Genomic DNA, 27221 nt, shown 5'->3' with positions numbered 1-27221 from the left:
TTTCAAATTTTGCATTGAATTTTATATATGCCTTTTAACCCCTTGTACTGGAATCTGAGTCACAGTTTGCAAAACGACTTGTGGTCTCAAGGGGTTAAAAGAAATCTGCTGAATGTTTCTGTTTTCTTCTCCTCTCGCCAACAGTATTCTCTCACGACCTTTTTTCTTATTCAGAAATCCTTCATAGATACTGAGCACGTGGTTTCAGAGAGAGAAAGGGTTCTGTTAGAGGAGCTGGAAGCACTAAAGCAGCTGTCTCTAGCTGGAAGAAAGGAGCTGTGTTGTGAGCTGCGCAGCAGCAGTATGCAAACACAGGTAGTGTGGACTTTGGCTCACCCAGGAGCATGGCTCAACAATGCACCAGGATTTGTTTGTCTTTCTTGTCCATGTGTGATAACGTTTCATAGGCACTCAGCGTAATGTGTCTGTGATTGCTCCCATGGAAGGTAGGTGGAGTAGAAATGCCGTGCATTCTGCTGGTAATTTGATTCTGGTGTTGCAGTAACAGCAACTGTTGCTCCACTGTGCAGCAGCCTAACAGATTTTACTGTCACAGTATTCAGCATGCATTCCTTTGAACCCATTCCCTGTTTTTCATCTGTGCATCAGAATGTTTTATCTTTTCTTGATAATGCTAATCCCTCGATAACACTCAGTTAAACATTATTTCAGGCAGTGCCTTCCTCAAGCTCAGAGGTTTCTGTTTCGTCTCATACCATTATAGAAGCTTGGCTTGCCGTTTCTAAGATGACAGGTTTTCTCTTTGTCTTGTCCTCTCTGCCTTTGCACCAACTTACACAGGACGGAAATGATAATCAAGAAGTTGAGGAACAGACACTGAAAGACAAGACATTGGAAAGAAAACCTGAAGACGTATCTCTCGACATAAACCTGTCCAATGAAAGGTATAAAGTGTGTATTTGCTCAGCACAGGGTTAAACGCTGTTTCAATTCAGTCAGTGCTGTCAGAGCTTTAACCTGTACATTTGTACTTTGTCTTAAAAGTCGGACTGTATATAAAATGCGGTCATACGGGTCATAGTGTCAGAAGGATTGACAACCTTTTATCATTAATTAGACTAGTTCTTTTGTGTGCACTTCATTTTTTATTAGATGCTGATCTCAACTCTCTTTAGTTGTTGAATGTTGGACTTTTCTTAATTAACTTTATTTTTCATAATGCTATTTTGTATTCTAAAAATCATTCCTATTAGTGAGTTTTATATCTTTATGTCTTGTTTTTTCATTAGCTTTAAGACATTCATTTAGTATTAGGTATTTTGAGAAAACAATATGGTATATATGTCACATTTAGTTTCTTTTTGTATTTGCTGTATAACACATATGGACCTTTAATCCATCTTTAAATTATGTAGAGTAGTAAATTAAACTCCCAGCGGCAACAATGCTGTTCCTTACTTTGATATCACAGATTAATATGAAAATGTTAAACACTATGAGAATAGATAGCCAAGTTAACTTAAAGGCTGTCTAGAAAGGCACAGAGTTTTAAATTTTATTTTGTTCAAATGAAAATAGTTTCTTTGATTTAAAATTAGAACTAGTATCTAGTAAGGGTGACTGTGACTGCCAGCTTTCTGTGTCCTGCGTCTCCTCTCTCAGCTTGCATGAAGGAATTCGGCCCCTGAGATTGTGGCTGCTCCAGTGGTTAATCAGTAGGAAACACAGTCAGTATGGCACTCAAAAAGAAAGACAGTGTCTGAAAATTAGACCTGTCCTAGCAACATAAAAGAAACTGGTTCATTTTTGTTTGTTTGTTTGTTTATATAAAATGAACGTTATAAAATAAAATTTTCACCATTTGGTATATTTTATAAATCGTGCCTTTAGTTTTTAGAATTTTTTTTTTATGGTGAGGTTGATAAAATGAGTATTCATTCATGTTTTAAACTATTATATGAGTTTAATCATTTTTTAAAGTAAAATAATCTAATATTTTAATCATGGGATTTTATACTTGAACAAATCTTAAGTAAAAGTGAAGAAAATAAAACCCTTTACTTCTGTTATTTGGTCTTTTAATATTCTTGATTATGTAAGTAGATAACTTGATCTGGATACAAAAATAGAAGCCTGCCTTTGCTTGACAACTACAAAAGAAAAACAACTCCATTTATTACCTCATCCTAAAATAGGGAGGTCATATGGCTGGGAAGCCAACAGCTGTTATCTTGGGTTTTAGTAATATTCTCCTCTAGTGTAGAGCCAAGAGATGAAGCTCTTGTAAGCCAAGGAGCCTCTACCACAGAAGTCTGTTCTTTGTCTATATTTATTAAGAATAAAGTTTGCTGATATACTACATCTGCTGAATTAGCAATTAAGATTAATGAGATAATCTTAATCATTTATGAAAATACATTTTGACAGTTTTAAAAAGCTTAAGCTACAGAGAAAATAACCTTATGAAAACACTTGATCCAGGACAATCCTCATTTTTGTTTCTCATTTTAAAAATGTGTATATTTATAAGTAAGCTAGAGGGTAGAAGGAAATCTAGGCAATGACAGTTTTAATGATTGGGACTGCAGGGATGACTCAGTGGTTACAAGAGTACTTAATACTGTTTGTTGCAAAGGACCTGGGCTCAGTTACCAGAACCCACCATTAGTAACTTGCAGCAGCCTGTAACTGTAGGCCCAAGAAATCCAATGCCACCTTCTGGAGAGCTCCTGCACATATGTGTTACATACAAACGCATACAGGCATATACCTATTTAAATATAAATACCTATTTATATTTAAATAAAATACATATATACAATTATTTTCATTCTAATCATTATGTCAGAATGCCAACACATTTCAGAGAAGAGTTAAACAGTCACCTCATTTAAAGTAAATAAACCAGTGAATAAAAAGATAAATGACTCTTTCATCTTTTTAAAAAAGAAAGACATAATTTATTTCTGTTCAGTTAATTTTTTTTTGTCTCCAATTGGCTGAAATGAGTGTGATATATGAAACTAGGTCTAGTTTTGTCTCAAAGGCCTGTGACACTTGCTTTGGTGTTATTAGGCTGAAATGTCACAATTGTTCTTTAAGACAGATCTGTGCCTATCTCACCTGAAGTTTTGGCATCACGTTTGTTGTTAGAAGTTGTAAAAATAGTACCATATTTTTATTGTGGGCTTTTAGAGTCATATTTTAAAGTGTGTTGTCTGACACATGAAAGGATAAAATACAGAATGTCTGTGTGAGTAACTGTAAAACGCATCACCAACTCAGCACTTCACATGCGCTTATCACACTGTAACATTGTTTTCAAAATTTAATCATTACCTGAGAACCTTAGTGACTCGAATTCTTTTGGGTCAACAAAATGCGTGCTTAAAAATGGTAAGCTATATAGAGCTGTTAGAACACAAGTGCTTTTATAATGTAGTTTACGGTAAATAAAAACTCGAAGCACTTCATTGTGGTATATGATTACAGATTATTTTAATGGGATCAAATTTTTCCCAGTTATAAAGCATTCTTTTTCTTCTTTCTCCCCTCTCCCTACTCTTTTCCCTCCTTTCCCCTCTTCCTCCTCTTCCTTCTCTTCTTCGTTTTGGTGTTTTGAAATGGGATTCTCTGTGTAGCCTTGACTTTTTTGGAACTTGTGTAGACCAAGCTGGCTTCAAACTTTTCCTGCTTTTTTTGCCTCCCGAATACTGGGATTAAAAGTGTACCACTGTCCCTGGTTCTATAAAACAGAATAACATAATAGCAGTGTGTTTATTTAATTTTTAATTAAACATTTAAACAATTGATTCTTTTTCTGTACAGGTACGCTCTCAAAAAAGCTAATAATAGACTTCTAAAGATCCTGTTAGATGTTGTCAAGACAACATCAGCTGCTGAAGAAACAATTGGTCGCCATGTTCTTGGGATTCTGGACCGATCTAGTAAAGGCCAGCCAGGTACCAGCCTGCTTTGGAGGTCGGAAGCAGAGGTATCTTCCACAACTTGTGTACAAGAAGAATGTGTAGGAGGTAATGGTTCTGTATGCTTTTGAAATAATCCATGTCTTCAACATAGGCTTAGTTCTGGGCACTCCCAGGATATAGAAATGTACATGAGGAAAAATACTGAACTTTTTTGAACTGCCATACACAGGGTCACACTTACTAATGGATGGTCGAACATAAAGACCTTAAAGCTGCTTTTCTCAACCACTGTTCTGTATAGCATTTGCAGATGGTTGTGCCTCAGGACTGTCGTCATATCTACCGAGCGTTACCACCCTGCCTGCTTTCCTTGTCTACTGACAAAGAATAATTCCAAGTCACTACTCAGGACTCACATCCACGTGTAAACCAAAGAAAGGTCAGAATGAAGATATTTAGGACTCTTGCACCATTTGGAAAGGTTAAAACAAGTCTCTGTAAAGCCTAAGTTTGTTTTACCTTTGGAGTACCCTCTGATAGGTCCTCTCTGCTTTTTAAAAAGTGTGAGGTATAGCAGAATGTGTCTTGTCTGCATTTTGGGACAAAGTCTTGACTTTCCTTCACTTCTTCTTTTGGCTTCTTGCCATCACCTTGCTGATGGGGTCTGAAATCTTGGATTAGAAGGCTAAATCTAGTTTACTTTCATCCTCTCTGAGCCCATGGCTAGAGGCAGTTCATCCAGAGTACTGCTTTGTAACTCTGGAGAACATTCTGCTTCCTGAGCTTCCTGTGGAGAAGTGAGAAGAGAATAGCCAAGTACAGATGGTTTGTGTAATTATAGGTTGGCTAGCAGTGTGTGTTTCTCACCTCAAAGGAAAGCATGACTTAAATTTTAAATAAGATTAACTTAAAAATACCCCAGTTGAGTTTAAAGATAATTGTTTTTAGTAAAATAGGAACTGAAACAATAATGATTTTGAAGCTTTCTCTTCAAATTCAGTCTTTGCACACTTGGTCAATTGACTTTTCAGATCAGCTTTCCTCCTGCACAAGCTTGTAGGCAAAGGGTGTTTACTGTGTGTGGATCCTAACATGTAGAGACCAAGATCATATGTAAAACATGTGCAAATGTTTAATCAAGCAAAAATCAAAACTGAACTGGATTTACTTAACCATCTAGGGAGGACTTTTACTGTCCTTCTAGTGAAGCTGATGCCATGCTGACTTGTACAGTCAGAAACACCGTGAGGAAACTACAGACCCTCTCCGTGCCCACAGTTGTCGTAGATACTACAGTCCTCAGCAAGCAGCAGCCGGCTCACTTCCCCAGCAGTGTGCAAAAGTTACAGAGAGAAGTTGGCACAGTCAGACTGCGGGAGTTGACTGACTTTGAGAATGCAGACGTGAAGGGACGTCTGACCCAAAAGCGTCTTCTCTTTTAAGTTACATTTAAATTTGTCAGTGTAGAAGTGTGTTTGCATCTGTTTTAAAAAACCTGGCGGTCCTTTCTTACTGACAAGTATTCCAGCCGATTGAATGGCGCGTGTTGGGCGTCTAGAAACATTGAACACTGTCTGCATTGCTCCTGCTCTGTGGTACTTCAGCTTACTAATAACAGGAAACACCGGAATTCCCACAACACAAGATCAAAACATAACTGATACTTTGCTTTAAAATGTTTCACATATGTCTTAAGTCCTCAGAGTCTTATCGAATTGATAGCCAGTTCTGAAAGGAGAATCCTACAGTATGAGAGGGAAGTCAAACCCACAGAGAAGTACGGTGTTATTTCAAAGATCATTTTGCTAGCATTAGCATCCCTGTGTGTGTGTGTGTGTGTGTGTGTGTGTGTGTGTGTGTGTGCTCTCAGTTAACATTTTTGTTTCTATGATTAGCAGTGTTATTGGTCTTGCTAATAATTTTATGTGCCCATTGGTATCACCATGAAACACTCACAGATCCAGTTTTCATTTTAAAGTATATGTTGAATTAAAACAGTTTGTGATTTTAAAATGTTGACTTTGTCATAAACCCAATAACATTCTTGCTTTACAGTATTAGTAATGTGCTCCGTACGTCAGACGTCAGACTTCAGCCTGGAATTTCCTCATATTTCCAGGTGGAAGTATTCATGCTATAGTTGATATACCAACAATTAAGTTTTAATCTGATTAAAGAGTGAATTTTACTCTTCTGTTTTATATATGGCCCTTTTCCCCTTGTAGCCACACAAGTGCCTATTTTTAGTCTTCAAGTCTGAACTTGTTTAGATTTTAAACAGGTATGGACTTGCTAACACTTGAAAAAATAAATAATCGACTTATTAATATTTGCTTCCTTGTTATAATAATCTGGCTATGAACCGAAAGCTAGTGTAGACGCACTTGAGTCTGAGGGAGTGGTCCATCACCTGACAGGATGGTTCCCAGGACTGTGTTGTAAGTTTCCTTTAGCCTTGAGAAGTCTTAGAGGATGGTCCCCTCTCTGCTGGGATGCCAGGGTGAACACCTGTCTTCCATGGCTTCCTTTTGGGACAGCACTGTGCTGTAGATCAGTAGTCCCTCACTGATACTGGGAGGCACAAGTCCTTTCCAGATTCACCCTGGTGCTGAAGACATTCAGTAACTCACACATCCATCTCTTTCCTTCCTTGTTTTTTGGAGATGGTTTTTCTTTTTAAACCAGACTAGCCTTGAACTCAGTATGTGGCCCAGACAAGAGAATTTAGGCAAGTTCTCTCTATGCCTGGACTAGTACATAGAGACCCTGCCTAAAACCCAAGACCAAACCGTGAAATAGAAGCTATTAGGTGTGCTGCAGATGCTTTAGTACCTAGTTTTTTTGACCAGCCATTCCAGAAGCACTGGTGCGCCGTGACTTTGGCATTGTGCATAGTTTTACACGCCCTCTGCACCTTGTGCTTGGGATTTGCTCCCAGGTGTGTCCAGTATCTTCAGTCTTTCTCCTCAGTGCCCCTCTGTACACAAGTCATGCTGCAGCCTTCACACTGATTAAAGTGTTGTTTTGTTTTTTAAGTGTTGGTTGTTCTCAGCTTTCCCCTCCAGAGTAAGCGTCAGCCCACTGGAAGAGAGTTGATTAATTCAGGTGTTCTTACCAACCTTAGTTCTGTCCCCACAGTTACATGACTGTCCTCAGAGAACCACTAAGCTGTTAAATCCACACGTCTTCTCAGAGCTGGCTCATTTATCCAGGGAAAACTGAAGTTTTTCCCTTTAAATCTCTCTGTTTATGACTTTATGAAAACAGATTTATTATATAAGTACCCTGTAGCTGTTTATGACTCATTAAAATGTATTTAAAATGGATAATGTATACAAGACTCCCTTCTTAGTAAACGCTGTCTTTACAACAAAGGTATACAATTCAAGTATTTCAACTCTCACGTTAATTAAAAAAAGGTTTAAAAGTTGCAGACCCAAACTTAAAACATGGTCTATGGGTGAATACATCCTGTTTTACTGGAGTAATTTCCATGCCCACGTAGACGGTATGCTGACCTGGTGGTCTGTTTCTTCATGAATGCTGTCCACGAGAATCACCTGACGCCCAGACTCTGCCTGCCTTGCCCTTTGGCCTTTGTATTTAGTTGTATCCAACCTGTGTCCTTTCCCCTTGTCTTTTATTTCTTCATCCTTGCCACATCGTTCATCGCACCTCACTGAGTAATTGAAGTAGACTCTTAACCAGTCTATTCGTTTTTATGTACTCTTAAAAATTGCTTCTGGTACATAGATTGGCTGTTATCATTCTCTTTAAAATATGATTAACCTTTAGCAAAACCCCCAAATTTCCAACAAAATCTAGGACAGTTAACAATTTGATCCAGCATGCTTTCCATCTACCTTCCTTTAAATTTCCTCCTGCTTCACCCTTATTTCTCCATACATTTTTGTTAGTGTTTCCACCAAATCTGACTGTTCTCATTACCTCAGATTTATCATATTCTGCAAACACATGAAAAACAAAACTGTCACTAATGTGTCCAGTTCCTCAAAGATAACACAGAGAGTGTTTAGGTTCCCTAAGCAATAAGTAATAGCTCTCGCTCCCATAGCTTCTGCAAAGTTATCATCCAGTTCCTAGACTGCTTGGTTAGATTTAGCAAATGCCACAGTATGTGTTGCACTGTACTGTATGGGATACTTTATATACCATTGTAATTCCAACGTTAACTTGAACTACAACACTCTAGAAGTACTTGTCCCACTGTCATGGCATTTGCTTTTAAATACATGGTATTAAATACATGGTAAAAGAAATTCCAGTACAGTAGTTGTGCTCTTATTTAATGTGAAGAATAAAATACAAATTAAAAATTATATTGGGTGCTATGGTAATTATTAGAATTATATAACATTATGTATAACAGCAAATATTTGTGGCCTGGAGAGATGGTTTGGCTGTTAGAGCTGTTCCTGCAGAGGACCCAGTTTTGGTTCCTAGCATTTATACCAATGCTCAACTTTGTATAGGTACATACACGGTATGCATACATTAAATGCAAGCAAACAGTCATTTACACACACACACACACACACAATCATTTAAAGAAAACTGCAAATGTTTAAAATTGTAGCCTAGAACACACTTTCATGTTGTTCCAGCAATGATCTTGTTCAGTGGAGGTGGTTGGTGGAGATGGTTAGAAAAGCTGCATCTGATTTCATGACTCTAGCATGCTGTCCTGGGCGGTTCTTAACCTGTGGGTCGGGACACCTTTGGGAGGCCCCTTTCACAGGGGGTCATATATCTGATTTTCTGCATATCAGATGTTTACAGTATGAGTAATAACATGGCAAAATTATAGCTAAGGAGTGGCAGTGAAAATAATCTTATGGTTGGGGGGTCATCACAGCATGAGGAACTATTAAAGGGTTGTAGCATTATGAAGGTTGAGAACCACTGCTTTATAGGGAGTGAAGTTGATCTTCTGCCTTAGTAAGCTTTACTGATCCTTACATAAAAAATATTATATCTGTGAATAATAGATTAGCCTATACCTTTTTCCTTTCATATCACTGCAAATGTAGCACAAAACAAAATTATCTTAGTGTATTTCCATGTGCCACCAAATCAAATCAGTCATGTCTGAATAGGCTTAAGAGTCAGAAGGTCTAGTCTTAGGTAAATATAAACTCCTGCTCTTCTTCAGTGTACCCGGAGTATTCCACTACATAATAAGTTGAGGTGTGGAACGATGGTAGTAGACAGCGTGTGCACAGTCATGTGTGTTTCTAAGGAAGCCAGAAATCAAAATCAAGAGGCTTCCTCAGTTATTCTCCACCTTATTCTTGGAGACGAGGTCTCTCATTGAACCTGTAGCTTCTCCATTTTGGCTAGACTGGCTGTCCAGCAAGACCCCAGGTCCTCTTGTCTCTACACCTCTCTCCCTTCCCAGCCAAGTGTGTTCCTGATGCAAGTACTTAATCTCCCCAGTTCCCCTTCCTCTTTCTCACCTTTGTTTACATGTTTGCCTTATACTGGGAACAAGATCTTGTTACTTAGGAATCCTCATCACCTTCCAAACACTGCCTGATACTATTTGCTTAGATGGCTGTTCCATGCTGTCTTACTTTTCATTAGACTGCATGTGGCTCAGTACAGCTGTATATATTAAAGCTCCAGAGTCGATCCCCTGCACACACACACACACACACACACACACACACACACACAATTCCATCAAAGAAAAGATTCAGAGTAACCCAAGTGTTAGTTTCTGCACTCTTACTAGCACCTATTCTGTCTTTCTTGCTATTCAATACTCTTGTGTTTCATATTCACTCTGTTAAGAAGTTAAAGACCTTGAAATTGTGGTGATTCAAGCTTTAGTTTGACTTGGTATCTTCAGTTCCTTAATGTTGTAACTTTAAGTGATTAATTCATGCTTTTAACCTACTTCTGTTCTAGCTATGGACGACTCCATACCCTCCTATCCTGGAAGTACCATAGCAACACACGACAGCATTTGGTCAAAAGTCACCGAGGAAGGAGCGGAGCTGTCACAGCGACTCGTGAGGAGTGGTTTTGCTGGGCCTGTAATAGATCCTGAAAATGAAGAACTTATGCTGAACATCAGCTCTCGACTACAAGCAGCAGTTGAAAAACTCCTAGAGGCCATAAGTGAGACCAGCAGTCAGGTAACTTGTCTGTAGTCTGCAGAGGTTAATGCAGACTTTCTGCTAAGCCATGGAGAATCATTAGATTCTCTCTACTGTCCCACAGAAATTATTATATACATAAGGCCATGCTGCCTTTTAATAATTGGCTGTGTTCAAGTTGGGCCTAGCAAAGCCTGTTTGGCAGGCCTAGGCAGCTTAATGAGACCCTGCCTTTAACAAAAGTTGTGAAAAAGAGTCCAGGAAAATAACTCAGAGGTCAAACGTGCTTATAGGGCTTGTGAGAGTGTACTCTCTAGTCCTGAAACATGAGTATACAAGCAAACAAATAATTGCACACAAATAAGACACTTTTACCAGTTTCAATTGGTAAAGGGTGATGCGTTCTATTAATGGAGTCTTTCAGTTCTAAAATGGTTTCTCTAATCGTCACGTTATGTAAACTATTGTGTGTGAGTTTTGTTTTTATATCAAAGAGATTTTAACTCCACCATTATATGAAATGTTCTGTAAATTCTGTACATTTATATTAATTGAATTCTAGAAAGTCTTTAATTTCTTAATTTCTTCCTTGGCCCTGGTGGCCATTCAGTACAGAGTTGTTTAGTTTTCATGAATGTGTTGGTTTTCTGTTGTTGAAATCTAGCTTCAATCCATGGTGGTCTGTTAGGATAAAGGGGGTTATTTCAGTCTTCTTGAATTTGTTGAGACTAGCTTTATGACCAAGTATGTGGTAAATTTTGGTAAAAATTCAGGAGATGTTTTAAGGAAGGTATTTTCTTTTGTGTTTGGGTGAAATGTTCTAGAGATATCTGTTCTGTACATTTGGGTCATAATATCTGTTAGCTCCATTATTTCTGTTTAGTTTTTTTTTTTTTTTCTAGAGGACTTGCTCATTGGTGACAGTGGAGTGTTGAAGTCCTCATTATTACTGTGTGGGTTTCAATGTGTCATTTAAGCTTTAATAGTTTCTTTTACAAATATGGGTGCCCTTGTATTTTGGGTATAGATGTTCAGAGTGTAGACAGCATCTGGCTGGATTTTTCCTTTGATGTGTATGATGTGTTCTTCCTCGTCTCTTTTGATTAATTTAGGGTGAGAGTCTATTCTGTTAGATATTAAAATGGCTACACCAGTTTGCTTCTTGGCCCCATCTGTTTGGAAAACTGTTTTTCCAATCCTTTACTCTGAGATGATGTCTATCTTTACTGCTGAGGTATGTTTCTTGCATGCAGCAGGATAATGAATCCTGTTTATGCATCTACTCTGTTAGCCTTTGTCATTTTATTGGGGAATTGAGGCTATTGATATCGTGAGATAGCAGTAATCAATGATTGCTAATTCCTGTTAGATGGTTGTTGTTGATGGTGGTGTGTATCTTAAACAGTTCTATTTATTCCTTTTACTTGTTTGTTTTTTCCTGGCTTTCTTGGGAATTTATTCATTTCCTCCCTTTTAACAGATTTATTCATTTTCTCTGAAAGGACTCCTATCATCTTTTTAGCATTGGTTTTAATGTCATTTTCTTGTGCTGCTGTGTTGGAATATTTGGGGTTGCTGTAGTAGGATAGCTAGGCTCTGGTGATGGCAAATTGCCCCATCTAGTGTTAGTAAAAACCTAAATACTTATTGGTTCCCAGTTACAGGACATTTAGTACAAATCACAGTGGTGATTCCACCTTACATCAAAACCCAGAGTGATATTTCTTTATCGCCATGTAAACAGCAAGAGGAAAATGGCACCAATTAAAGCCAACTTTATTTGTCTTACTCATTTAACAAGGCATTGAGTTATACTTAGGATCAGGAATTTGATCTTTAGCCAAAGTTCAGGAGACGTTAACTTAAGAATCGATATCCTAAATGCTGTGTCATAATATGAAATTTTGTAGTTAAGAGAATCGGCATTTTCTCCATGGTATATTTTTAATGTTTTACTCTTCAGTTGAGCTAAAGTCCTGGCTTAGGTTTCCCTTTTAGAGGGCTCATGTGGACTCTACTTTGCATTTTCCCCTTGACCACCTGAACGGAATCATAAGTTAAGGTGGTTGCTATTCAGCACTTTTAAAGCTTGAATACACGTGAATATAATCATCCTGTACGCCCTGGATGGCATACAGTATAACTTTACGCTGATTTGCCAAGTCAACTTGCTTCTTTTGTTTGGCTTGTTGCTGCCGTGGTAACAATTAACTTGTGTGACCTGTGCTTTGTTTTTCAATTATTTTTTTAAGCTTAATAGTGGTTTTGGTTGTTTCTCCTTCTCTTCTCTTCCCCATCTTTGCTCAGACATAGCTCTGGTGTTCCTCCTCTCACCACCATAGCCTATGTCCACTGTCATTCCTAGAGCATAACTTAAAAATGCCTTCTTGGCCATTCTTAAGTATTTTTGACTCGAATCTTTGACTGTCACTCATATTATAGATTTTGCGTGATATTAATATAGAGTATGGTCTGTTTGGTTAGTGCAATGTGTATTTGTCTTTCCACAACCACTGTAAACCATAGCTCTAGTGAGCTGCACACACTCAGGTTGCCTAAAACCTCCAAGCTTGAGAGCCAACAGCCGAGGCTTTATTGGGTCTTGTAGGTGATTGTGACACTCGATGAAGTTTGAGGCCCACTAACTGAGAGACTGTTGGTCTAGTGCCACATTGTTCTTACTTACCAAGCGCTCTACCAATATCTTTTATAGGCCATTTGAAGAAACTGTTGGCTTCCATTTTAAGCAGTTGTAGAACTGAGATGAATTCTACTTTTAAAGCCATGTGAATACAGGCTTTCTGAGCTTTCTTTCCAACTGAACTTAGTTCACCCTTACTAACTGTGGGTGATACTTGAAACCACCAACTTGAGAGTGTCATCAGTAGTAACTGAAATCACTTGGAACCTGGTGAATGTATTTAACGGTTCAAGTGGCACAAAGTAAGCTCTCTGCAGAGTAGGTGGAGCTGATGTTCCTGCTCTGTCCCATTGCCTTTCCTTATCCATATTAGAGTAGCTTCCTTTGATCTTGTTGTCTTGCACCTGTTAGGATAGGCAGACACCGGTGTGATGTCTTCCTGCTTGCACTGAAAGAGACACCCACTGGTTCTGTTCAGGATGCTGAGCCTGGCGGGGGGAGCAGCACTGACATGGATGCCTGAGTGCTCAGTACTGGAGCTGAGTCGTTCACTTCCCCACATTGATTAAGTACCTGCTTCATCAGTTCCTCTTCTTAGGACCTTATTAACGCCAGTAATAAATAAAATGTGTTGTGTCAGGTAACTGCTGAGATGCCATGTGAAGTAGAACTTGGTGGGAACGGAGCACTTTATATAAAGGAAGGACTTTGTGATGACATAATAAACAAGCACATTGCGGAAGTGAGGGCTGCGGGGAGGCCAGCTGTCCCGAGCACGGGCTGCTCTCCCACAGCGCCCCGGGAACCCGGCACACTAGTGGTGCAGAAATGCATGGAGGCAAACATGTTTGCATAAAATAATAAAATGAGCGAGGTTATCTGACAAGTACATGGAAAGAATGTTCCCCAGAGGAACAGGTATGAGGGCCATGTGGTAAGGCTGACAAAGAGACCAGTATGTCTGGGGCAAAGTGTGAAGGAAGTGTGGAAGAGGATCGGAGTGGTGTAGAAACCAGATCATAGAGAACACTGTTAATTGTTCACGAGATGTGGAATCACTAAGAGCTTTTAATCTTTCACTTTTCTTTATAGTACAGAATAGAGTTTATTCAGGTCATGGATGGAGTTAAGAGGGCAGTAGAGACAGAGAGAGAGAAGAGAGGAATAGAGAAGTAGAGGAGTAGACGCTGGCCATGAGCACGTGGAGAGGGAGGGGGAAAGGGAATGGGGAGAGAAGGGGCAGTGGGGAGGAGAGCAAGAGAGTAAGACCGAGAGAGAGAGAGAGAGAGAGAGAGAGAGAGAGAGAGAGAGAGAGAGAGAGAGAGAGAGAGAGAGAGAGAGAAAGAGGGAGGAAGGGGGCAAGTAGCCCCTTTTATAGTGCCAGGTAACTGGGGTACAGCATACCTGGTTATTGCCAGGTAATTGTGGGGTGGGGTTTACAGAATCCCAACATTCCCCCATTTTGGTTTAATTAAAAAAAAAAAATAGAGGCGATGGTGGAGCAGGAATAGGGTCGTTGCAATCTCTGACTGTTCCACTCTTGTTTTGGGGTGATATGTCTAGAGAATCTAGAAAAGTGGGAATGAGTATGATGGTCTAGTCTTAGAGTTGGCTGTTTCCTTGTTGTCCGGGGTCTAAGGAACCATCTGAGGATAGGTCAGAAGGAACAGGTCCAATAGAAGCGTCTGTGTCTGCGAGAGAGGGCTGAAGCATCTGTAGGTTGCTTCTCTGCAGCTGTTCTAGATGTAATAAGTGCCTGAATTGACAAGATGCTGGAACACACATATGTGTACATTATAGGTAGAGATTAAGTACATTTGGAAGAAAGAAAAAATTTTCAGGAGTGGTCCTAATGCTGCATTCCTCCCCTTTTTTTATCATAAAAAGGGGGGAAAGAGGATGGAGAGGCCGATGGTGAAAAGGGAATAAGGGTGTTGAATCTCTTAGGCTGCTTCCTGCTCTCTTGGGGTGTCGTAGAGGGTGCAGCTGGCTTTCACCATCGGGGTCCACCTGGCAAATGTTCCCATCAGGCTCCTCCACGGACAGTGGGTGGTGATCCTGTAACAGGATCTTCCTTAAGAGATAACAATATGAGTTAACAACATAAACATTCTTTAAGATGAGCTTTTGTGGATCAGAAGGAGCGAGAATTATATATTTGGATCATATAGTGGAAAGGAGAGTTTAGCAAGAGGAGGAAACATGAAGCATTTATGGAACCCAAGTTTAGGTAAGAAAGTAACCAATCACATCTGTGTAAGTTTATATCTGAACTAGTTGCTAAAAAACTAGAAGTCTGTCTTTTTCATTTGTCAGGCTGTAGTCACCTTAGCTGCCAATGGAGTCAGAAATCTGGCTCAGAATAAATAAAACTTTTGTCTAGCAGTCATATCAATTAAAAACTGACAGAGTATATCAGCCAACAGTTCCCCTAGGTCTGTATTGTCATCAGAGCAACTTGGACACATCTGTATGGCTTTCGAGACCAGAAGACACAGGGCGTTTTTCTGTGGAGTGGATACATAGCATGAGAAATGACATACCTATCTGTATTTTGATGTATCATTTAATTCTGAAGACATCCTGCTTTGTCCATTGTTTGTGGCTCTCATACCGTGATCCGGGAAGCCTCTTGAAGCAGTGTTTATCTTCCGAGACCTTGGGGCAGGGGTCAGCTGTTAACAGCTTTGGGAGATTCTGTCAGCCATAACTTAAATATTAATGATTGTCAGATTTCTGACAAGATTGAGGACTTTATCAGTTAAAGAGATCACATTATAATGGCTCTGAGTGGCTGGCTCTGCTGGCTCTGGGCTGCTAGCCCTGGATTCCTGACAACAGCCAGGCCTGCCTTGCCTCTCGGTGGGTGGGGGAAGTAGCGGGGATCAAGCCACCAACGTTGTGCCTCCCTTGGGACCAGATGTCTGGTTCGCTGGCTTCATGGCTACAGTGCTTGGCCTGGCCACACCACGAGAACCAGGGAGTACAAATAAAACAAAGGCAGTAGTTGGAGCTAGAAGCAAGCAGAAAGAGTCCGGGACAGAGAAAGCACATGTGGGATGGGGAAGAGTCACGTTTAGCAAACAGAGTTCCCAGAAGGAAACTACCGGTGGGGCCAGACCCAATCTTCCATGTAAACCTGCACTGCAGGTCAAAGCAGCAGGTCGTGGGCAAAAATTGGGCTGTGAGTAGTTGTGTGTTTGTCACATGGGAGAAGCCTCACAGGCAGAGCTCCCTAGGAGGACCCAGGGGCGGGGCCGGACTCCTTCTCCACACAGCAAACTAGGCAAAGGGCAGCGGAGCAGGTAACCTATACTCTGGATTGTTAGCAAGGGAGTGTAGTTTATTGTTTCCTGTGTACTGTAAATTAAGCCAGAGCATCCCAGGAAATGGGGACAAACAGACAGTGAAGACCGGCCCATGGATGAGGTTAGGGATAACTGCCCCTATCAGCAGTGTGGCTGCACTAGGAGGCGGTGCTCCAGAATGAGAGAGTTGTTTATTCAGGCCCCGCCTGGCATCAGTAAAAGGAGGAGGGAAATCTCAACAAGGGTCAGTAAAAACATCTGTCCTCAGGGGTAGCTTCCAGCTCAGGAACTCTTCCCTGGGAGCATGTGGACGCTTACTCTGACCAGTGGGAGGAGGGTGCTTACCAGTTCTCCAGAGTTTAGTGAGCGTTGGGAATTAAACCTGCAGAATTTCTCAATCCAAGTCACAGCACCAATGAAAGGAAAAAGAGATATCCAGTCTGAGGAAATCTCATCTTCTCACACAGGGCACCAGTGTTGTTAAAAGATGAAGAGAGTAGGGGTATATAGCCCATGGAGGTGTGACGAAGCCTGGGGGCAAAGGGGATGCCTCTGGGGGTCCCATGTTGAAAATCCCTTCCCTGTGAGGGACCAGCCACATGACAGTATAGTACAGAATAGAGTTTATTCAGGTCATGTGGGGAGTTAAGAGGGTACTAGAGGCAGAGAGTGAGTGAGAGAGGGGGGGGGGAGTAGAGAAGTAGAGGCCGGCCATGAGCACTTGGAGAGAGAGGAGGGAAGGGAATGGGGAGAGGAGGACTGTGGGGGAAAAGCAAGAGAGCAAGAGCACAAGAGGGAGTAAGTTAATCTTTCACTTAAGAGTAACCTTGGGCTAGCAAGATGGCTCAGTGGTTAAGAGCACTGACTGCTCTTCTAGAGGTCCTAAGTTCAATTCCCAGCAACCACATGGTCTACTCACATACATTAAATAAAAAAATTCTTTAAAAAAGAATAACCTTAGACCCATAAAAAGGATGCAAAAGTATTGCTGTTGTCCTGTAGTAGTTGCTCAGCGCAATCGTGCATATGTGACACACACACACACACACACACACACACACACACACTCTCTCTCTCTCATTATCACTGTGAAGCTATGAATTGACACAGAGATCATTCTGCTAACCAAATACAAGACAAATCTTAATGCTAATGATGGTACATATTTCTCCATTACCTCACTAGTCACAGATGCAGGCACTCCTCCATTTTCAGTGCAGCTCCTCCAGCAGATTTTACCAACTTCTCTTAGATTCCTAAACACTACAGATCAATTCCCACCTGCCAGAGCTTGGCCTCGGTCATTCCTCACCTGGAATGCTCTGAGTTTCCACATACAGTACCTCTTTCCACATGGCACTACTGTTTCAGGAACAGCTCTAAAACAGACACTTGACACCATTTTCCTGCTAAATATCTGACTTTGTCTCTCTGTCTCTCTTCACTCTCTGTGTCTCTGTCTCTGTCTCTGTCTCTCTCTCTCTCTCTCTCTCTCTCTCTCTCACACACACACACACACATTTGCTCTTGGACAAATAACTCAGTTACTCATATGCACATGGGTGTGGGACTGTCCACTGGAACACGATCAGTTTACCAGAGACCACGCCCCTAAAGAAAGCTACCTCTCCTTCCCAGCAGCCATAAACTGTGAGTAGCTCCTTAGCTAAGGATGTCATCTCATAATACCCTCCCCCATCCCTGTTAGACTCAATGTGTTACTTTTTTTTTAAATTTTGGTGTGTTCCCCTGGTAATTAGTTCTTTAAGTGTGAGGAGATTAACTCTGTGAATGTTCTTCCCGTCGAGAGCGTACGTATGCTGAAATGATAGTACAGCATCACCCCAGGATGCCCAGGTTCTGCTCTTGACAGTCAGCCATCTTCCACTCCCTGCCTTTTGCAAACACTGGTTTTGTTCCTTACTCATGGTGCCATGTTTGTAAAAGCGTCATAAATCAAATCATGTTTGTGTACCCTTCCAAGTTTACCTTAGGTTGCCTTAAACTGTGCTTATGACTTGATTCCTCTGGGTTGTGTGTAGTAATAGGTTTTTGGTTGTTGACTTTGTTTCTTTTTATGAAAAATTACATTGTAGAGATGTACCAGTTTGCGTTTTAATTGCATAATCTTTGGATACTGAGATTCTCGGTTTTTAAAACACTTTGGCCCTTTGCTAAAGATAGATTGGAGGAATGGGGTGTGGTGGTGGAGTTATACCATGCAGTTTACCTTGAGTGGCAATATACCATATGGATGCTGGTACCCACAGAGGCTGGAAAAGGATATCAGAGTAACTGGGGTTACATATGGTTGTTGGCTTCTGTGTTAGTGCCAGAAATCAAACAGGAGAGTTCTCTGGAAGAGCAACAGGTACTCGTTTTCATGGAGCTGTCTCTCCAGCCCCTATGTATGTGGTTTCTTATCTCAATCTGTGTCCTTGGTTATTTAAAAAAAATGGTTTGTACAGAATGCCAGATTATTAGAATAAAGTAATATACAGAGAAAATAAGGGGAGAATATTATAAGGAAGAATTATTACACTGGGTACATTTATATCTTATGAACCCTTGTTAAAGTTCCAGTAGAGCTGGGGAATGGCTCGGTAAATGAGAGTGCTCTTGGGTTTGGATCTCTAGTGACTATGTGAAAAGCCAGGCATGGCTCCATTCTTCTGAAATCACAGTGCTCGGGGAAAGCCTGGAGACAGAGATTTTGAGGCCTTACTGACTAATCATTATAGCCAGGTTCAGTGAGAGACTATCTCAGGAAATAAGATAGAGAACAAAGTCCCACTCTGGTTTCAAACTTTTAAAGTGTAAATGTAGGGCCAAGGAGATTGCTCAGTGCTTAAAAGCACTTACCAGACGAGTATGAGGATCACAGTCGAGATCCTGAGAACTCATAAAAGTGGAGGGTCTGTCTGGTGGCTCATCTATAATTTCAATCCCAGAAGACAGAGATGGGGACCCGTCAGAGAAAGCCGGCTAGCAATGCAAGCCACATTGGCAAGCTCTAGGCTTGATCTTGAGACTGTACCTCAATAAATAGTACAGACGAGAAATTCAGGATGATTCCTGACTTCCACCTCTGGTCTACACACATACACACACACACACACACACACACACACACGAAGTAAAATTACATTTAAGTACAGCAGTAATGGGAGTATTCCGCCATGTTGCACAGGTAGTAAGACATCGTCTCTGACTAACTTGATGGTATCAGCATCTATAATAAACTATAGCCAGTGTCTGAAAACCTCTCATCACTGCTCCCCAACAAAGGTGTCACCATTAGGTTTTTGGGCTTCCTATGGGAAATGAATTTCCATCTCTCTCTGTCCCTCTCTGTCAATCTGTCTCTCTCTTCCCTCCTTTCCTCTTCCCTTCACTTGCCTTGCTTACGAGTTTACTAGGAAGAATTTGAATACCAGCACAGACTCTGTAATTAGAAAGACTATAAAACAAATTTTTGATGGTATTACCTGCTTGTTTTAGTGTGGGTTTTCCCATTTGTCTTACTTAAAGCGTCTTTCATAGTTAAGAATCTATTTAATTATCAATAATATTTTTAAATAAGTTAATTATCTTTTAAAATTCAGAGTGGCTGCTTCACTCACTGTTGCTTAAGTTTCTGGAGCTTCCAGATATGGGCTGTTATTTACAGCTTGGGCCGTAACATCTTAGTCAGGGTTCATAGGCTGCTCTAGAGAGTGCAATTAATAATACAGTGAAAACTTCCTTAACATGCGCTCTAGAAACTGTAGAAAGGGGTTATAACCAAAGCATTTATAGGCCGGTGACTTCTTAAATGCTTTATTTACAAGGAAATAACAGTCTTTTTTTCCCAGAAATAATTATTTTTGATATATTTGAATTAATAATGTGAACACAAGCATACTTTCTGTTTTATATTCTTAACTTTTGAGTGGGATGGCAAAGCACTAGCTTATCTTCCATAGCATTATAAACTTGTCTAAATACCCTTTTCCGAGCTTTGGTGTGGAACTTGGATCCTGTTAGGCAGGCTTTGTGTGGGTGGCTCACAGTCCACCTGTCAGCTTACCTATAGGCAGACACTTAACCGCACCCTCTGCTCCGGCCTGTTCCACAGGGACACTGACTGAGACCTTTGGCTCAGCATGGAGGTTATTTGAATAGCACAGTTCAGAGGAGCTCTTCTGTTGAATAGAGAAGCTTGGAGAGCAGTGGAAGTCACTGAGCTGCGTTTCTCAAGAGCGCTGCCATGGAGATTTACAAGCTGACCTTGTCTGCCAAGATCGGCGTGGACGGCTTATTTATCAGCAGATACATTGGGTACTGAGAGCAGTGCTATGGCCAGGCTAATTAGATCTTTGTAATTTTGTTCTTTCATTTGACAAGGATTGAATTATTCTAATTGGAACTATTTTTGCTTGTTGCATTTATCTATTTATTTATTTACTGCCATTGTGTTTTTTGACTTGATGGACTTTTTGGAAACATGAGTTTTTTGGTTTTTTTTTTTAAAGCTGAACTTTTGTATCTTTTGTTGTTCAATTTATATGAATTCATTTTACTCTTGAGTACTAAAAAGAAAACTTTGGGCCAGTCTTGGGTCTCTGAATAGGTTAAAAGGAACTCTGTGATATAGTTAAAAACTGGTGGAGCAGACGGAGAACCTTGGCAGCTTTATCTAGAATGGATTCTTACAGGACCTACTTGGCCACTGGCCAGCTCAGTGGCTCTTGGTTGGAAGACGAGGAGGAAGACGTCTATGAAGTTGAATCTCGAGTACCTTTGCCATATCCTTATCCTCTGTGTGAGCATTTGGATGATAGTAACTCAGTGATTATCAACACCTCTGTTTTTCATCTCATTCACAAAAGACACGGACATACAGTAAAGCTCATTTCTAAAATCTCACTGCCTACCCCTCCTTATTCAGTGAGTATGCAGTAATACGTTAGAATGGTAGCGAACTGTAATGAGATGAAAAATTCAGTCTGTGCAGAGGTGACTGGGAAAGGCCCTTGGTTTGCTATCGGCAAAGTGTTGCTGCTGCGTAGACGCCTGAGGTGTGGTGGGGATAGATTTTGCTCCTAAAACTCCAGCCTTTGACGTCAGACAGTGGAATAGGCTCCGTGCTCCATTTCTCCATCTCCAGTTAAGCTGTTGAAAGAGATCTTCATGTCTGTGAGATGCTGTATCCGTATGTAATACTGATCCAAAATTAAAAGTGAAATGAATGCATTCAAGAGAGTGGGTATTGTGCTGGTCAGAACTGCCTGGTGAATCGAAGAACCAGTTAGAACATGTTTGTAATCATATGCCCTATTGGCTGGAGCTCTAGACAAGGGAAAAGGGGCTTGTCTTCTGAAAAAAAAGTTTGTACAGGGTTGGCAATTTACATTCTCTTTTAATAAGCCTAATAATTCTATAGGGGAAAACCTTTTTAGCTTTTAAGGTGAAATATATTTTGTAAACACGTCTAAGGTTCAATGTTCAGCATAAAATACCTACATGTTCTGTATTTCCAGTTCATAGGATCCTTAATGAGTTGTGAATGTTCTCTACATCCTTTTTAGCATTGTTTTTATGACTTGCATGCTTCAACTATAAATCCTAGCTAAAATTTAACCTGCCAGATGGCTTTCAGAGTGGTTTTGCTGCCTCACCAACAGTTTTTGAAGTGACAGAATCTTTACTAACGCTTTTCACTATTCAGTTCTATTTGCTGAAAAGTAAAATTTACACGGTGTGTGCTGTTGCACATAGTAGGAATCAGTCATGTCCTACCTGATGGCAGAAATTTAAGTATAAATTATGTAGGCAAAAATTTGAAGAGGATCTTTTATCCCCATGAAGTTTGATCACAGTGCACTATTCTGTCTAATTTGTTTGGTAGCTTTATGGTTTGATTGGTTCAACTTTTTTGTTTTGCTTTGCTTTGCTGTTGTTTTTATTGTAAATCTTTAAACGCACTGACAGGCTAGCTAGCTTGCATCTTGTGAAATGAGAGATAAAAGCAAAGGCTTGGCATTTCACACATGCAAAGCAGGATTTTATTATTTTGTTTTAAATCCTTTGTAGAGTTTTTGCAGTGAATTTGAAATATGGAAAGAAATACAGTTCTTTTGGTTACAGTCCTGAACCCAGTTCACATTTTTAGTAGTTAACAGATAATTTACTGGAGGGATTTACATGTGCATATGCAGAAATGCTCAGCACTTTTGGAAATAGGGCTGAACTAAATTAAAAAAGGTATTTGTATATAGATGAGCTCACACTTTATGGTCTTGCTTCTTTATAATCTAAGTGAATGTGTATTTTACATTTAAAAAGAATTAAGTCCTGTTCCCAATGACAAGTAAAAGTGTTTAGATAAAGCTTTATCCTTTTATGGTGGTACAGCTTCCATTTCATATGAGTTCTCATTGAAATAATGTTTTTAGTGATATTTTAAACGTCTTGTGAAAATAAGAATAATTACATGTGTGTTCTGGATATTTCTTTAGAGCAGCATTCCTCAGCCTGTGTGTTGTGCCCCCTTTAGGGGTCGAACTTTCCTGTCACAAGGATCTCCTAAGACCATCCTGGAAAACAGACATGTGCATCATGACCCATAACAGTGTATTACAGTTACCAAGTAGTAACAAAAATAGTTTTACGGTTGGAGTCAGCGCCACATGAGGAACTGCACTGAAGGTTGCAGCATCAGCCCTTGGGTTGTGAGCGCCTGACGTAGTGTCTGGGAGCTTTAGTGATGGTACAGTCAGTCTCCATGTCGTAGTAAACACTGCTCCTGTGAAGCCCACAGTAATACTCAGTGTTTTGTTTTGGCTATTATATCAATATGTTATATAATTATACTTCTGATTATGTATTTATATTACATTGTTTACAATTATACATTTAGAATTATCTTAAAGTATATGATGATATGTTAACATTAAGTTTTTTTTTTTAACGATACTTTACTGATGTCTAAGCCAGAAACCAGTATATTTGCTTATATTTTAAATCTAAAGCTTGGCAGTTATAGTTTTGAGATGTACAAAGTACATATAAACCTAACAGATTTCCAAGACTGTCTGTGAGCCTGTTGCCGACACATGCAGCTACGTGTGTTTGAAGGCCGCGGACTCACGCTGACTGGGACAGATACTGAGGAGGTGACAGACACTGCAGTGGCTCCGTGACTTTACACAGCTCCCTCAGAGCACTGCCCTGTACCTCCTGCTTGGAAGCTGAGGCTCGAGTCTGTTTGCCATCTTTACAGTGTCCAGGAATGAGTCTGCCGGCAGCATTTGAAGTCTACTAAATTTTTAATGCTTCAGTAGTCCAAAGGTTTTCAGTAAGCGGAATGTGTTCGAAAGCTTGAGAGTTTTTACAAATTCTTTCAGGAGCTCAAAGCTTTGAGTTTAATAAGCACACATGTTACAGTTTCATTTATTGTGTCTGTGATTTGCTTTTGATGTCATGTATTAGTGGATCACACAGTGCTGTCAGTAATGAAGAACTTGACAGTCACATTGAAGGCTTGTCCTAGACGACAGTTACCTGAGTCTGTAGGGAATGCAGAGCTGTCCTTCAGTGCCTCTATGACCCACCTCATATGAGGGAATGCATGGCCGCTGGTTAAAGTAAGAAGCATAGTCTGTAGCCAAAACTAGCCCTCATCTCTTACAGAAAGCAGCATCCAGCAAATGTGTGTTATCTACCGTGACTTATCCTACCTGCTGTTAATACCCGGCAAGAGTTTTAACTTTTGGCAAGAGTTTAAATTTCTTGGATGAAATTTAATAAGATGACTTTACATGAGATCCTTTCTTGTTTTTTTGCTTGTTTATGAGAAATGACACTGAATTCTCACCACTTCCTTTTTGTCCTCTTACCCTCCTGCTTTAGCTTGAACATGCGAAAGTTACACAGACAGAGCTGATGCGGGAGTCATTTAGACAAAAACAAGAGGCCACAGAGTCACTTCATTGCCTGGAAGAGCTGCAGGAGCGCCTTCAGGAGGAGTCCAGGGCCAGAGAGCAGCTGGCTGTGGAGCTGAACAAAGCTGAGAGTAAGCGTCCTGCCTGTGGCCACGTTTCAGTCGATTAGTAAAAACCAGGGTGACTTAAAGTGACAATTGAAACATAGTTGTAGTTTGTCCTCAGCGCTTTCCTAGGTAATTAAAAAAAAAAAAACAAAACAAAACAGTGTATGCACACAGGCATGCACGTGCATGTACACACAGTCACACACACTGAAAAGACTTTATAGAATTAGAGATAGCATTAAAAATTCTAGATGATTCAAAAGTAAATGATGGTGAGCCTCAGATAATTTCTTTAAAATGAGAAACCTGATATCAGAGCTGTTATTTGAATGGTGTAACATCATAATTAGGTGGTTATTGAAGGCCTCAAAAGTCCTCTTTTACTCTCGTGTGGTGTTAAGGGTGTTGGCCTTCTAGAATTGCTTAAATATCAGCCTTCTCTAGTATACTTAAAATGTGATTCACTTCACAAGCATTTGAATCCCAGGAGCCTATCTACTTATGTCTGTTTGAAAAACTGAGTTATGTGTGTGATGTGGTACTTTGGAGCACAGAACCGGACAGTTTAAGGGAGATTTCATGTTTATGCACAGTTTAAATAAGAAAAGGACTTCATTATACAAATGGCAGAAAGGTTTAGTTTCAGGTCTTTAAAGTTCATTCAAAGCTTTTAAAAGGGTGAAGTGATTTGAAGTTTTGCTATCAGAATGTTTTTTTCTTGTTATCATTAAAATCTAGTGGTAAGCTTTGCTTAGATGCACACACACATTTGCTATCAGAAGGCTGAGGCAGGAAGATTGTAATATCCAAGGATAGCTTAGGGTGTAATAGGAAAACCTTGACTCAAAAACCAAAACCTGATGGTGAATTTAAATTAGAAACAGCTCCATTTCCTTCAATTGTCTTACAGGTGTCATTGATGGGTACTCCGATGAAAAAACTCTCTTTGAAAGGCAAATTCAAGAAAAGAATGATGTAATAGAGCATCTTGAACAGGAGTTACTGTGTTCAAACAACAGACTCCAAGAACTGGAATCAGACCAACGACGGATGGAAGAGGAGCGGGAGTTGCTGTCCAGGCAGAGGGAGGTGATGAGAGCAGAGGCTAGCCCCATGGAGCAGCGTACGTACTGAGACTCTGTGTCTTCAGTTCCTTGTCTGGTTACAATTGTCAGATGCTCCTTGACACATCCTCCTCAGTGCCATTATTTATATATTTTATATACAAACTTGCAAAGCCTTAAGAAAATATACTTGAAAGGCAAATCATTAGTGGCCATTTTTATGAAATCATATTTTCTATTTTGCCTCTTAAGGATATTAACTGTTAGCAGGAAAAGAAGATTACTTATGCTGAAACATCTCAGAAGGCAAAATCTTCAAGGAATGAGGCTGTGTGTTTGGAAACGGGCAGCACAGAGTTCTTTAGCGGGAGAGAGGTCATGCAAATGTCATAAACACTGATCTAATGCTGCTCAGGAGAGGGGCAGGCAGTGTGGGTGTGCAAGCCAAGGGGACCGAGGACATCTGACGTCCTGGTCAGGAAGATTCACAGAACATTTAACTTTATAATGACTAATTTTTACATCTTGAGGTTAAAGTTTGAGCGATAAAAATCTGTTTCTGTGAGCATAAACTTTGAATCCTGCTCACTGCACCCGCTGATTTTAAAGCAGTAGTTGGACTCTAAACTTGGAGTTTCTCCAGTTTTACCAACTTAGAAATATGACCTATATTATCTCCCCTGAGAAGGTGCTCATGTTAGTTTGGCACAGATTGAGGACTAGAATTTTTAAGGTTAAGAGATTTCATGTCATACATACAAAATATGCAGGAGATATAGAACCGTGGGTATCAGTGATTCCCAGTGATATCGACTTTTTAGCGTGTGCACATATGTGTTGTCATATTTGAGGACGTAGAAGCCATAACTATGTTCCTGTTTTCTCTTCTGTTTGTCTTTACTCTCGTAGGGCCAATAGCTGCTGCAGCTGATGCAGCACCTGGAGCAGGTGTGTGCAGAGTTGCATGCACTGTTGTTGGGTGGAGACTCACAACTAAGAATTTGGTGATCCTTAGTTATCAACTAACATTTCTAATTTTGCAGTTTCTCTGTGTGTTTCTTTCATACTCATAGTTTTTGTCTTCAACAGTAACACAGCTTAATTTATAATAAAAACAGGTTTTGATTTGCTGTTAACAACTGAGGTTCAGAGTCACCATCATCTTATTTCATCTGTTTTTGCACAGAGCCCAAAACCACTTTGAATTTTCAAAGAGAATTCTAAGCATTTTTAAGAAACACTAATTTTGTTTTCTGAATTCCTTAAGCTCCCTGGTCTCTAATTTTTTCGAGTGTTCCTTTAAAACAAAACAGCTCATGAGATGATGGTAACGAAGGGGTCCGTGTTTCCTAAGGGACTCTGTGGCAGCGGACGTTGGTATTAACATCTAATAATGCTATTACTTTAGAAGAAAAGATGTTTTCTGTAGATCCCAGATCTGACTACAGTGTTGGTAGAAGGTTTTGCGGTGGTTTGTTTTGTTTTGTCTGTTTGTGTTCTGTACTTTCTCACTACAGTAACGACAGCTGATCCTCACATAGTCCCTCCTGTGCCGCACACACTGCTCTTTTCCTGTATTGATCCATTTGATCGCCAGTTGCTCACAGTCAGCTCCTATGAACTAACCACACGGCCTCCATACCTGTTCCCTTAATGCACAACGAGTAAACACATCGATGTGAATAAATTAAGAAACCCTAAGACTAACCGGAAGTCCTGATGGCGCTCACCCTCCTCCTCTGCTGCCCTTTCCTGGTTAAAGATTTACAGTGTTTGCTTACTGTATTCATGCTGTGTGCATAAGAAGGTGGCTTTGTGGCTTTGGAATGGACTCAGTTTTTCCTGTGGTTAAAAATGTGGTTAGCATTTTGTTTTAAATTCGTGGAACTTTGTCCTTTTCCTAATCATGAAAGTGCATTCACTATATTATTTTTTATTTGCAATGTTGTTCTTACAAAAATATCATTTTGTAATAGGAATTCTCATTTTTGTTAATTCATTGTAATTTTAATAGTCATTCGTTTTCTTGTATAGAAGTAAGATACTATGATATTTTTAGAAGAGAATATTTACTTTTGTGTTTCAAGCACTGGTTAACTTTTATTTTTTTAAAAAAAAGTATTAACAAGCCGTAAGTTATTTTAATGTAAACATTAGTAGGAGA

General features: G+C 40.0%; 1 protein-coding gene across 7 annotated transcripts in view; it reads left to right on the top strand.

Annotated features, from left to right (window-relative positions):
* AKAP9 (A-kinase anchoring protein 9) overlaps positions 1–27221 on the top strand; it is a 137072-nt gene that overhangs the window by 61090 nt on the left and 48761 nt on the right. For all 7 annotated transcript variants that reach the window (XM_080936102.1, XM_080936101.1, XM_080936100.1 and 4 more), the window contains 7 exons: positions 175–315; positions 802–905; positions 3790–3995; positions 9822–10051; positions 23855–24017; positions 24904–25116; positions 25967–26005. In XM_080936102.1, coding sequence (XP_080792228.1) covers positions 175–315; positions 802–905; positions 3790–3995; positions 9822–10051; positions 23855–24017; positions 24904–25116; positions 25967–26005 — 1096 coding nt within the window. The remainder of the gene's footprint in view (positions 1–174; positions 316–801; positions 906–3789; positions 3996–9821; positions 10052–23854; positions 24018–24903; positions 25117–25966; positions 26006–27221) is intronic.

Source organism: Micromys minutus (assembly GCF_963924665.1).
Source record: "Micromys minutus genome assembly, chromosome: 23".
Classification (NCBI taxonomy): Eukaryota; Metazoa; Chordata; class Mammalia; order Rodentia; family Muridae; genus Micromys; species Micromys minutus.
Note: the sequence above shows the minus strand (reverse complement) of the source record. Positions and strands in the feature narration are given on the sequence as shown.